General features: G+C 33.0%; 1 protein-coding gene across 1 annotated transcript; it reads right to left on the bottom strand.

Moving 5' to 3' along the window:
• Positions 1–1,409: 1,409 nt before the first annotated feature.
• Positions 1,410–13,495, bottom strand: LOTGIDRAFT_172421 (hypothetical protein; the record flags this gene model as incomplete). The annotated part of the gene is made up of 11 exons (XM_009049300.1): positions 1,410–1,897; positions 2,087–2,204; positions 2,370–3,371; positions 3,653–3,811; positions 4,036–4,470; positions 5,328–7,424; positions 8,711–8,770; positions 8,964–9,083; positions 9,875–9,964; positions 10,316–10,406; positions 13,374–13,495. The coding sequence occupies 11 exons, from the start codon at positions 13,493–13,495 to the stop codon at positions 1,410–1,412; spliced, it is 4,782 nt and encodes a 1,593-aa protein (XP_009047548.1).
• Positions 13,496–14,224: the final 729 nt, after the last annotated feature.

Genomic DNA, 14,224 nt, shown 5'->3' with positions numbered 1-14,224 from the left:
TACAGCACATTCTTAACACGTTTTTCTTATAAAATATCAAAATGTATCAAAATATCCCTGATTGGTTTTTGCCATTTGAAATATTTTGGTCATGGTAGCTATGATATCCATGTAACTGCCTATATTTCGATGTTCTTGAAACATGATGTTTATTAAATAATATGAGTAAGTACATCAAATGAGTTCAAAGATCAATATGTTTTTTCCATTTCATTTCCAAGTAAAGAAATTTCTGTATTCTCAGAAAATTCAGAATGATTTTCGTTTACATTCCAAGTTATATTCTATCTTGCTCTGTGAAGATATTAGCACCATAATTCATCCTGCTCACAGATATCAGAGTTAAAAATCACCTTAAATCATTCATTTCAAAATCAGCAGATAATTGATGGAAGAAAATAAATAATTTATAAATAAATAATAAAATTGAGACTAAAGGAATAGATAAAACATCATAAAAACTGTATAAAATTTTATACAATATACAACTACTGATAGGCTACTGGTTACATTTTTAACACCAGGGCCAATGCTTACTTTTATAATATTGATTATACATTTTCTGAACCAGTCTTAATTAATTATATAAATATATGCAATATAAATAACTTAAATCATATGAAATCTTAATGTATTGGATAAAGAGATGTTTTAAATTAACATCTCTTGAATTTTCACCCCATTTGGGTTTATCAATGTTGTCTATAATATTTGTTGTTATATAGCTTGTTTCTGAAACAACATGAAGTCAAGTATATGTATACAAATCAATATTTACAATAATTTGTCTGAAACCTCTCTCCACAATAAATTAATATACTAATAATTATAATATACAATACAATATATTAATTACATATTTACTTCTCTTACTATATCTTTAAATTCATTATTAAAGGCTAAAACAAATATGTTCACGACTTATCTTCTATTAAAAAGTGGCTTGAATGAAGATTGTTTCAATTCTAATCATGAGTTGGGCTTTAATTCTTTCATCAATACAACGTTACAAATGTTCAGAGCACTATCATATCGATTGAGGTTTTCAATCCAATTATAGTCAATCCAATTATGTGTAATATACCTATGAACTTGATATGTCCAAACAAGAAAATATTTGATAATCTTAGATTTAAAAGTAGAAAGCACTAAAACTGTAACAGAAGAGTCAATTATCTATTTCAAGGAAATACATATACATCACTTTCTACTGGCTCATCCACGGCGAAAAATCTTGCCCATTCTAGAATAAGACCAAAATCTGATAGTTCAGTTAGAGCCATCACTTTGAATTGACTTAAGCCTGTCAGAATGAGGGCATCAGAGTTTTGAACTCTTGCTCTTCACTATGGTCAACTCAGAATAGAAAGCATATAAAATTCAGTGCATCAGGAAGTGTTAGCAATCATTCATAACATAGTTAAATCATTCACACTCTGATCAGAAGAAGAAAAACTTTCACAACAAGAGTCACTCAGTGACAGATTTCCAGCACAAATTTCTGGAGCATCTGAAGATGTATTTAAAGATTCATTCAGTTTTTTGGAGACACACAAGACTTCATGATTGACAGCAGACTTTCCTGGTGTTGAAGACGCAGAACGAGGTTGAGGACGTGATTTTTCAATTTTTCGTCTACGTCGAATCTTATCCCCTCTTCTTGACCGAGATGGATAATTATCAACTATGTAGACTTCAGCTGATTGAAGTTGTCTGTCTGTTTCAGGGTTATACAGTCTTTGTTCTGACCCTGATTCTGAGGTGGATGTAGAAATATCTTCCAGGAAGTTAAATGCTGCTACAGCTTCTTTCTCTGGTTGGTCGAAACGTATGAAGAATTTTGAGAAATCTAAAGGTTGTCTTGGTAATGCATTACTTTTCATAGCTTCATGACGTGCTGTAAAATAAATTGTTTATATACAATATCAACTAAAGGGATCATACGAAAAAATGCCGGTTCAGAGCAGAATTTGTTTATCAAACAGAGTTACATCCCTTTATGGCTTATGGTCAAATCTTGTTCTGATAAAAGTGTAAGTAAATGTTTTTTCAGTTAAAGGATGGATTTCTAACTGAAGTTACCTACCTTTCCGACCTCCAACCAAACGTTGGCACATCATAGAATCTAGTCCAATATCAGTGGCTAAACTATCATTACTCTCAGTTCCAGATACAAACATTGAATCTAGTAGATTAGCACGGTGCTGCAAATAAAGAACACATACTATAAAGTAAGGAATATATGTACTTTATAGTTTGAAATTTGGACAAAAAAATAAAAGCTTTATAGCCCTCTGTAGAGGAAACCTAGTTCCCTCTAAAAATCTATTGTAAAATACAAGTGGACTGTGAAAAATGTAAATGTTTACCTCTGGATCTGCAAGCTGATTGGTGCTACTACTTTTCGCTCTGACAGCATCATTTTGCTCAAAACTGTCATCATGGACACCTACTTCATCACTATAGTTACCATTATAAACGTAACCGGACACACGTGTACAGTTTTCACCATTGACTTGGATTTCATAGTATTCCTCATTGATTTCAGCACTTTCATTGGCATCTCTCTCAACTTCCAGTCCCTTGATCCACTCAGCACAGTTGTTCTGATCTAATAAAGAATCACTACCAATAATTACCTCCCCTCCACAGGAAGTGAGGTAATAGTCATCTTCTTCCCAGTGGTAACCGTCCATAGAGTTTCGCTTAGAATCGTCAATGGATTTGGCAAGATGGCAGTCCATGAGACTATCGCGAGATTCAGAATCAGCACTATTCAAGCTTGTTAGGCTTTGGTGAAGATCATTTACTGTTTTGGACAGGGACTGTATTTGACGAGTAATTTCATCAAATTCCCGATCTTTAACACTTGGAGCTACAGAGTCCTTAAATGAGTCCTTTGCAACCAGTTTATGAATATCAGAACCCTGACTACTGCTAGAAACTAGGCTACGATTTGACTCCACTAAACACAAGCTGTAAAATTCACTGTGAAATTTCTTCTGGTCTAGTGATGGTGACTGAGAACCATCTTCACTATTTCCTTCCTCACTGACTAAAGAGTTCCTTTCGCTTCCACTTGACGGAGACAAATTCAAAACTTTGACTCCACTGACGTTAGTTTCCTTCTCAGGAGAAGAATGTGTGTCAATGACTGTTGAAGTGTCTGAGGAACTGGCGAAATGAGATAAATCAGAATAAGCCATATAAGGATTCTGATTTTCTTGTGAGTTATTCAATGAGGAAGAATTGAAGGTGGCAGAAGTGGTTGTCAAGTGACTTTCAATTTCTTCTTTTGAAAATTTCAATAACCAATCTTCTGCTGGTGATGAATCGAAACTTTTTATAGAAACTGGTGATGGTGTGGAGCTCTGAAAAAAACAATCACATTAATCAATCAATCAACCCAAGTTTAAAATGGATAATAAGATGGCCATGATGACATAATATTCTTGACCATCACTCACTAGTAAGAAAAATAAGGTGCATGATTTTATCTGTTAAGAAGAAAAAGAAGCTAGAAACCAAAAATATGTCATCTTTGTTCATCATTGATATTCTGTGAAAGATGACTGCCATGAGAAATGGTTGTTCTCCATGAATAAAATAACTTGTTCTTTCTTTAACAGAAGTTTTTAGTCAAAGAACTCACCTTTTTCAGAGCTTCCAGTGTTTCTCGTGGCTGCCATATTGGTAGACGATAGTTAGATGTTTTCTTGGCCCACTCTTTATTTATCTTTAGAGCAGCTTCTAAATCTCCATCACTGTCACTATCCGTAGTTGAGGATGTTGTTGAGGAAGTCATAGACATCTGGAATGATATACAAATTAACACAAATAAGACACACCCCAAAACAACCCCAAACCCTGCAGTGTTAAATGACAAAAAGTACATATTTAAACCATTTACACTTAAATTTTCAAATTTTACTTTATTTGATCAAAGAATAATCATGGTTGTCTCTTACATAAGGTGGCATAAAAAAAACCCCAGTTGACAAGCTCATCTGCAGAACAAGATTATGTTCTAGTTACCTTTGACATGAGAAACAGCTTGAAAAAATTCTTCACTTTTTCAGCAATGGCTGCCTCGTCGATTTCTAAATTTTCTTTTAAAAGGAGACAGACAGAAGGTTTGATGTATCGATTGGTGGAATCGATCATATCCATTTCTGTGATAGATGTGGAGCGTTCAAATATTCTCTCATCACTCCACTGACCATCTGTGAAATCGTCAAAAAGAGTTGCTGGCCTAGATTTATGCTTTGCGTGTATATCTGAGTCTGAAAGAGCACGGGCTATTCTTGGACTAGATTTGGTGCGTGATGATTTGGGTCTGTGAGGAGGTGGTGTTGGTGGGGAATCAGGAGGAAAGCGTGAAATAAATGTTGATGGTTGTTTAGTTTCTAGTTCACGATCTTCTGGTATATCTTCTAAAACTTGATCTTCTCCTAGTGGTAGAGTAATTGTCTGAAATAAACAAGAATCATGACAAAATAACTACAATTTCACTTCAATTAAAATGCAAAATCTTTATGAGTGATTCCATTCATCAGTAATTTTTATATACTATTTCAAAACAAAAGATTGAAAGAGTGAATTAATTCACCTTGAAGATACAGTAAATTAGAAACATAGGCATGCGGCAAGTCTCGCAAGCGAATACGCCCACCAGCAGCTTGATAAAGAGCTAAATGTGAACTGTAAAACAAACTCTATATCGTAGCCTGTAGAGTGAGCACAGGCCAAAAAAGTGAAAAAATACGATATCAGAGTTTTATGCAATATCTCTCAAGAAAATCATTGGATCATCACCAAATTCAACAGTGCACATCTTCATAATGATATTAACAAACATAGAAAAGAATCAATAGAGAATTGTAGTCTGTAGAGTGAGAACGAGCCAAAAAAGTGAAGAAGAAAAAACGAACGGGATATCAGAGTTTTATGCGATATCTCTAAAGAAAATCATCGCATCATTACCAAATTCACCAGTGCACATCTTCATAATGATATTAACACTTACAAAAGATCAAAAGAATCAATAGAGAATTGTAGCCTGTAGAGTGAGCACGAGGTAAATGTGAACGGACAGACGGACCGACGGACCGACCGACGGACCGACAGGGGCAACCACAATATACTTACGTGTGATAAATAATAAAACTTGACATCAAATACCATCCTTTTAATACCCAACGTTTGCGTCAAAAAAGTTTTAACTTCATCAGGGGAAGAAACAAACTACAAATGGTGGAAGGCTGTGTGGGAGTATAAAAAATTTATAGGCCAATATTTTGAGTACAGTTTAAAACTCAAAATCTCACCTGATTTTCATTATAGCCATAAGATCTATTTGTAGATGAGGTCTTCACTTCATTAAAACTATGATAATTCCAGGATGTCTTTACAGCCAAATCTGGCAACTCTGCTTCTTTTTCAGTTGCCAGATTTTCCAAACTTTTACTTTCTGTTTGAAAAAATTGTAATTTTGGTCCGAGAGATGATTTTATCACAGGTATTGCTGATTTTTTAGCACTTTTTATTGTTTGTGTGTCTTGTTCAAATACTTTTCTCATATCCCGCACTTTATTTCCCGGACTGAGAAGAATTTCACCACTAGATGTTGACACTTGAGACGAAAGACTATGAGTAGAATTTTGAAGTTCTGCACTATGGGTAGAATTTTCCATGGCAGAATCCAGATCAGAATTTAAATCCTGACAACCCTCCACATTTTTAGCTTCCGATTTTTTAACTGAGGTGGCATCACTGAATTTTTCCATAGCTTCTGGTTGAATATCACTGGACATTGTGGAGTAGCCATCGTCACGACTACCAGACCTTTCCACGCGGATGCTCTCTAAATTTGTCTCCGGTGTGGGCCACTTTGGACCAAATCCAATATCAAGCACAGGAAAATTATTTGGTTCAACAAATACTGAATTCACTACCGAGTTAACAATCGGATTCACAATTCCTTGGATTTTTTTCCCTGGAGATTTTGATGCAGCACTTTTGGCTTCAGTTTGTTTTTTAGGGTCCACACTTTTTACATTTGCAGTTTTGGGTTTAGAAGAAGTAACATTGGTCCGCACAGGTTTTTTCGGAACAGGAGGTGGGGACTTTTTGGGACTGCGAGGAGTTGGTACAATTGTTGCTACTTTACTTTTATTAGGAGACTCAACAACTGAACGTTTCTTTGGTTCTGTTGGTTTTTTAACTTGAATCTCAACATAATGTTTAGGTTTTGGAATACAACGACTATCCTTTGGTGAAGATTTTTTAACAGGGGAGGTGGGTTGAGAAATAGGAGATTTGTCAGATAAAGAGTGCAGACTAGAAGTTGAGATCGTTTTTCCCTCTGAACTAGTACTACTAAGGCTATTTAACATAAAATTTTTCTCTCTTGGAGCCAGAATTAAGTTTTCAGGACGATTCACTTTCGGACTTGCTCCATTGGTGTATCCATACGCAGACAAAACTTGTTCACTACCCTGAGGTCCAGAATTAGTTATCGATTGTGACACAGAGTTTTGTACATTTTGTGATTGATTTGAAACGAGATCAGATGAATTTGAGGTGATTGTGGTTCGTGAAGACGTGGTTACCACTAGCGACGTGGTTGTTTGCAATGTGTCTGAGGTAATACTGTTTTTTTGTGACACTTTTTCTGCACCTAAGTTAATACTGCCGTTTTTTAAAGGCGGGGGTGGGAACATAAAATTTTGCATAGTTTTCATGGCACTTAAATCCGTCGGCAACGGTTTTGGAGACATTGATTTGGGAGACCAATCAGAATAAAAATCTTCGTCTGTTGGAAGTTCAGCATCCTCTAAACTACTGTCAAGCAATTCGTTAAGAGATACAGTGGAAGACGAACTCACTTCCTTCAAGGTCATTGGTCGACAGTCACTATCCTCATCACTGTAATCATAGAAATATTGACTTCGAAACGATTGTTTTGGTTTGGGAGAGTTTGAGTTTGATCGTATAGGATTCAAATGAGAGGATGCTGGGATTGAAGAAACAGGAATCTGACTTCCTGTTTGTTTCGGCATCGGTGATGGCACATTTTTATCTGATGATTTTTCGTGAGGCACATGACCCCCTGTAGCACCTTGTGACATGTTTCTTGAATTTCTAGGAGACATACTTTGTGAGTTTCGAGGAGATTTATTGGATGTTTTCCCTTTTCGTTGTGGTTTTGGAGGTGTACGACCCCATGACCCGTAACTTCTATCATGAACGTTGATATGCTTAATTTTTGGACTGGAGTTTGTGGCGGGAAATTCTGTCTCTATTTTGGTATGAAGATCTCCATCAGAGTTGTAAACACCATTTCTTAGTTTCTCTTCTAACTTGTCACGTAGCCAGGGTGGTGGGGAACTCATCTGAGGTTGACCAAAACTTTCATCAAAACTCTGAAAATAATTCATTCAGTTTCACAAATTGAAACAAAGTTAAGAAACTTTGCCTCTCAAGTTGTTTAGGATTAGATAAATGGAGTTATCATGTGCAATGGAAAGTGGAATGAAGTGAAATTAAACAAAACATTGTGTGTCTAAAAACAACAACATTGCTGCAAAGTTATCACAACAGAAATCATCATATATATCATTGATCGAAGAAGTAAAATTACAAACAATAAAAATAGCATACACGAACAAAGATTCATTTAAACCAAATTTAAAAATTTAAGTTTTTTATATACCTTTAAAGAGATTGTAAAGAGGTTTTCTAAATTTTTCATGAGTATCGGGGACACTGATAGCATCAATTTGCAAAGTTCCACTTTTCAATCGGACGTCTGTGGTTCCTGTAATTCCACTAAAACTAATATGACGTCACCCCTGCGGAATTTGCTTGTATCAAGACCTTTGTAGGGGTCATAAAACACTTAGTTTTAATAGAATTCATAGAACCAAAGACGTCGCAATGAAAATTGGAATGGTTCAAATAGATAATATCATTTGACTCCTATACACATACAAAATTTAGAAAATCTCTTTACAATCCCTTTAAGAAGTAAAATTACAAACAATAAAAATAGCATACATAATCACTATTCATGCTTTGTAATGAACCAGATGACAAATAGTTCTCATGATTTATCTCCCTTTCATAGGTCATGTGACATGATTGGTAATGGAGATTAGATGAATGTGCAGCAATCTAAGTTTGAAAATAAAAGTGATAAACAATTAAATAAACAAAAAAATTTAATCTAAAACATATGGTAAAAAAAGAACTGAAATGTGTTCAAAAAAAAATTATTTGGTGCTGTTTTCAAGCTCAATCCATTATATTTTACCATTAAAACAAATATTAAAATATTGTATCAATGTGAGAGGAAATCATAGTAGAGCTATTTCAACTGTGCAGATTCAGGAAAACTTATGCTGCTATGATTTTTCCTGCAATAGCACACAGTCCAACAATTTGCAAAGGAATTTTACAACAGAAAGAAATGAGAATTCAAAATTTACCACTGAACATCTAGTGTTCTTTATCATGCATTATTTTCTACATCAACAGACAAAAATAAATAATGAAAATACAACAGAATGTTTGCAGCTTTTCTTTATGTTGGTAGTAACTCATTGCGTTCAAAAAAAAAAATGCCTTGTTATTTTTATAACAATAACCTAAATTAAACTAAATTAAACTAAATTAATCTAAACGCGACAGAATAATCTTTAAAACTTACAATGCTGCTTCCCAATAGACTGTTGTTTTTACTCGAGTCGGAACTCTGAGGTGAACTTTTCTGAAAAAGCAAGACATAGACAAGTTAATTCTGATATCTGGAGTTATGTCCCTTCCATACAAGAATAAACTATAATGTATTTTGAAGACCCTGCAGTAACATACAAAATATAAAAACATTGCTTGAACTTTAGACTTTGAAGATCTGATCCATCACCAGAATAATCAATATTATCAGATATAAAAATAATCACCTGTAAATGTGAATCTGAAGAATATCGAATACGATTTTTAAACATGGTCCGTAGTTGTTGGTTCTGTAATTCTTGATCATGAACTCTTCCCTGTAACTTGATACATTCTTCACGTAAAGACTGAAATACACAGCAAGGCACATTCATAATACGTCTTTTTTGTGTGACATGTCACATGGTTTGACAAGTTTTATAAATAATGATATTTGCATATAACTTAAATAAGGTTATCTACTGCTTGACTATAGTCTAAGTTTTCTGTGGTGTTGGTTGCAGTAACTAATATCACAGTACACACACATCGATAATTAAATATTAACTTGGTACTTTGTTTACCTTCTGAGCAAGGAGAGCTTGAACAACCTGATTGGCTATTTCATCTAGGCACTTCTCGTATTGTTGACGTTGTTGTTCATTTTCTAAAACCAGACCTGAGTTCTCGGCCTCCAGAATCTTTAAGCGTTCCATCAGTAATTTTGATTTATCAGGCCCTGACCCATCATCACTCTTCATGTTTAACTGAAAGTGAAAACAACAGACATTTACAGTTCATTCTTAAAAACTGGCTGGATATTGTACCAAAAACTTATGAAGAGGAAAGCCAAAATATCTGATCTTCTAGCAGTCTATCTATTTTCAGATACTTTCAACTAAATAATGAAACTAACCATCCTTATGATGAATTTTATTCTTGAAATATATCATCAGTAAGCTTCAAAGTTCTTATCATTTTAAGAAAAGCCTGTGACCCTTTTTGAAAATTCTGTGACCCAAACTCCTCTCTGCCCTGAAACACCAGTACTGTTAATAGTATACTATAAACATTACAATGACAGCCAGTGTAAAAGTGAATGGGTGTTTAAAGTATGTTGAGTGAATACATGCTAGGTGTAAATCATGATAGACAATACCTGTGATTCTAATTTCTTGACTTGATTTAACAATAAAATATTTTCTCGTTCTAGTTTACTGATATGGTTTCGATGTTTCTGGATACTGGACTGAAATCAAAGTGAAATACCAACATATATTTCTTATTAATCAAAGAATACAGAAATCAAATAGTCTTTTCATGAACAAAAGTATGTGTATTTGATGCAGGTCAGAAGAAATGCAGTGGAGAAATTGTGTTGATATTCGTATCAAGAAACTAAAATGTTCTAAGCTGCTCACACATGGATGAGTAAATAAATATCAGTCTGGGATTCCTTATGTAATAATTATACCAGTATACAGTATAAGATATAAGAGACATGTTAGTTGAATCAAGTCTCGCTTAAGACATAAGAGGGCATTTTGTTGCATATTTCACGTAGGTAATAAGAAATGGACATTACAGTCAATCAGCTTACCTCATATGTAGATGCCAAGTTGAGTTTTTCTTGTTTTAACTGTTCTATTTTAGTTTTATATTGTAACATAGACTGCACTGTATCTTCCATTCTATAATTTAATAACAATTAGAATCAGTTTAAATATACACATTCATCTACGTATTAGCAGTTTCAATTTCCCATCACATTTGTTACCTTAAAGTAAACAAGAATAGTCCTATTATTTGAATGCACTCTCAGAAGATATTCAACACACTGACTATCATTACAACTGTAGCCAAGAAGATTGACATTCCAATGTATTTTCTATAACTTACAATTTTTACTTAAATAAATATATTAGTCAAAACTCATTGAAATCCTCATTATACTACATGGATTTTCCTCAGTAATTGTGACAATATTCTGAGATTTTTACTTGAGCAATTTGACTTAAATATATTTGATTCAGAATAACCTCTATTAGTATATGTTGTATATTATATATTATTATTTGGTAGAGTAAAGTGAATTAGAGATGGTTCTCTCTTATCACAAAGTTTCTAATATTTAGTTATCTTAATAATATTAGTGAACTGATAAAAATTATTTCACAGAACTTTCAAAAACCAACAGGTAGCATCTGGCTGGCTTATTTAAATGAACAGTATATAAAAACAACAGTATCAAAATTTTTATCAAAGATTTTAGGACATTAATTTTGAACCATAAAGACAGGATACTGTTGGGTTGGACATTTTGGCACCCTTTAGATCTTCAATTCCCAAAATATTGAGAAAAAAAATTCTCATATGAGAAATTATCTTTAAGGGAATAAATGATGAATAAATGATGAATAAATGATGAATAAATGATGAATAAATGATGAATAAATGATGAATAAATGATGAATAAATGATGTGTTTCTCAAAAAATATTGTATGTTTCATTTACACTTATCCGATACAAAGTTTGAAATTTTTAAAGACAATTTTACCATGGATGTGCAGTGAAGTCTTGATTTGTAACTAGCTGGTAATAAAGGTATAAATCCTGGTCATGAAAATTTTTGCCTTTTTTCAAGGTCATTGGCCCTTGTTTGCACTGGCCGAATGGGTTATTGGGTGAAAGGACCTGTTACCTTTAATAAATATTGTATGAGTATTGGGTCCCTAGTTTGAACGAGTGGTAATTAAACACTCATCTTATTTAAAACCATAAAAATATTAAATGGCTCGATCCTGATGACTTACAATAATATAATTGAGTTTAGATCATCTTTGTTTATAATTTTATTGGCAATGGCCTGCTGGAAACAATTTAAAAAGAAAATATACTTTATCTTGTAGAAATAATTTCATGTTATCTCAATCATTGACGTCAATACACTAGAGTTGATTTGTTTCTCCTTATCTTAGTTCCTCTGAATAATTCTAGTTGAGATGCCAAAAAGGATGTTTTTACAGAAAAATCAGAAAAGTACAATATTTTCACCTGTTAAAGCAATCTATATAAACACACTACAGGCTATTGAGTACAGGAGTATAGTTTTAACAGATAATGAAATCACACAAGTTAATTTAAATCAGAGGCTGAAATTGAGTTTCATTCTGTTGTGTTCTGCCTATTATTATTGGGCTGATGAAAAAACATCCTACTACAATATCAAAGATACTTTTATTTTCCAACTACAGAATAATATGTTTGCTAATAAAAGATATGTTTTGTTCTTGGATTCCATTACTGTTCCTTATGCTAAACTATAATTCATTTTTCAAAACAGACTAAAGACTAAAGATCTCAACAATTGCTGCTATCAATTTTCTCAAAATAAAATCCCACTCTTACTACTTATTATGAAAAAGTCCACAATTTTCATGAAGTTAAAATGAATGTGAGATCTTAAGAACTCTGAACATTTAGAATGATTTCATGTATTGTATAGGGTGCAGACAAGATCAAACTTTCTAGTCCTATCTTGTGATGTTTAACTGACAAAGTTAAGCCAAATCTGCCAGTTAAAATCGGAGAAATAGAACCAGGGCCAAAGATCTTTCACGTATTTAAGAAACATAAGACACCATTTTCCTTTAAACGTCAAAGTTTTTTACAAATTTAAACGCAAATAGTTCAAGTTGATGACAGCCATCAAATTCTAGTTATTCAAATCTCTAAAAGATTGAAGTTCAATTGTAGAAACTGTTTCGTGTTTGAACTTCAAAGTTTGGCCTGCGTCTGCCTCCACTAATCAACTCTCATTTTGAACATGAATCGAAAAATCAATTTTTCTACTTAAATCTCATCTCTGTCGACCGGAAATTGTTTTCATCAAGATGAGCTAATTTTCATCGGGTTAAATTTGGAAGAGAGATTTTAAACGCTCAAGCAATCACAAGAATTAAACGACGTGATTTGAAGATTTCATTGATCACTCAAAAAACAGCAAGAAAATCTATCTTTCATTCCCTGTCATGTATTTTATTTAAGTCTCCATCAGATACTTCAGAATAAAACCAGAAAAGGCTAATTCTTTCCCATTCACATGCCTATTCAGTTGTGGTTTTTATCTAATTAATTGAAGATTTAATGAAAACATCATCTTCAATTCAATTTGTAAGCAAATGAAAACTCAAGCATTCAAATTCAAATACTCTACCACCATATTTCAGTCTTCAAAGGCAACCATGCAAGAAATGTCTTTTCAATATCCCCTAGTGTAATTTCAGATCATTTTACAAGTATTGTTGAATAAATAATATTTGCCTGTCATTTAAACTTTTGTTGTAAAATGATTGGCAATAACAATTAAAAACATGGCAGAAGACGGATCATTATTATATTTTACTATCTAAAATGTAATTAGCTATGCATACACCCTCTAAGTGGATACTTAATTTATATTGCCAATTGTAGAATGGTAACAGGTGCTAGAGAAGGCATTATACCCTGCCTCAATGCTGACACCATAGTTGTGACTTTTGCAGTTTAAGTAGCATTTCTTTGAAATTTGATGTCATATTTGAGTTGCCACTTGACTTCTAGGCCCTTTGTTAATAAGCAATAGAATTTCACAATAAGATATCAGAAGTAAACTTACTTTGTGAATTCTTCCTGTAATGATTTTAATCTAGCTCTACAAGCATCACTCTCTTGTCTGGTCTCTCTTAATCTCTGCTCTGCTTCCAGACGCATCATTCTCTCTTTTTCTATTTCCTTCATATCGGTAGAATTACTTCCCCCTCTCACCTCACGCTGTAAACATAAAAATATACTATTTTGAATATTTGAGTATATAGATGTATAGTAAACAATTGATATATAGCAATATAACATAATAAACTTTAAAATCTTGATAAGAGTACCATTGTCAAATGACCATACAGTATTGTGTTATTTTATTATAGTCAATTACTCAATAAAAGAGTTAACATAGGAATGTTTTTAATCAAATCTACTGTTAGAAATATGAATTCTATTTTGGGTCTGTTCTTTTAAAAATCAATTGAAAATATCAACATACAAATCCTAATCCAATCATTCATTTTTTTTTTCTTCTTTGCAAATTTATTACACCAGATGTTACATCAAAAATCATTATTTCCATCCTAATTATCATATTTAAAAGATTTTCAGCAGGTAAATCAGAGTATTTAAATCAATATAACACATCCAATGATTATGATGTATTGATTTGAATCTGAATAGCCCTAATATTCTACTATCAGCTGTTTGAGAAAACATTAGTGTTTGTACAATATCCAAAAACAAGATATTGAAGATCACTAATATTCTGCTGCAAATTAAATTTATTGCACATGATAAATTTAAAACTAATTTCACTTTTTATACAGATAACAATGAGGTATATTGTCAAATACATGTAAATTCTTTATAGTTGATTGCTTGCTGACATTACCCAGAACAGAAGAAGCTTAACAAGTTTATCAG

Source organism: Lottia gigantea, assembly GCF_000327385.1.
Source record: "Lottia gigantea unplaced genomic scaffold LOTGIsca_133, whole genome shotgun sequence".
Taxonomy (NCBI): Eukaryota; Metazoa; Mollusca; class Gastropoda; family Lottiidae; genus Lottia; species Lottia gigantea.
The sequence above is the reverse complement of the archived record's forward strand: the minus strand, read 5'-3'. Positions and strand labels throughout refer to the sequence as shown.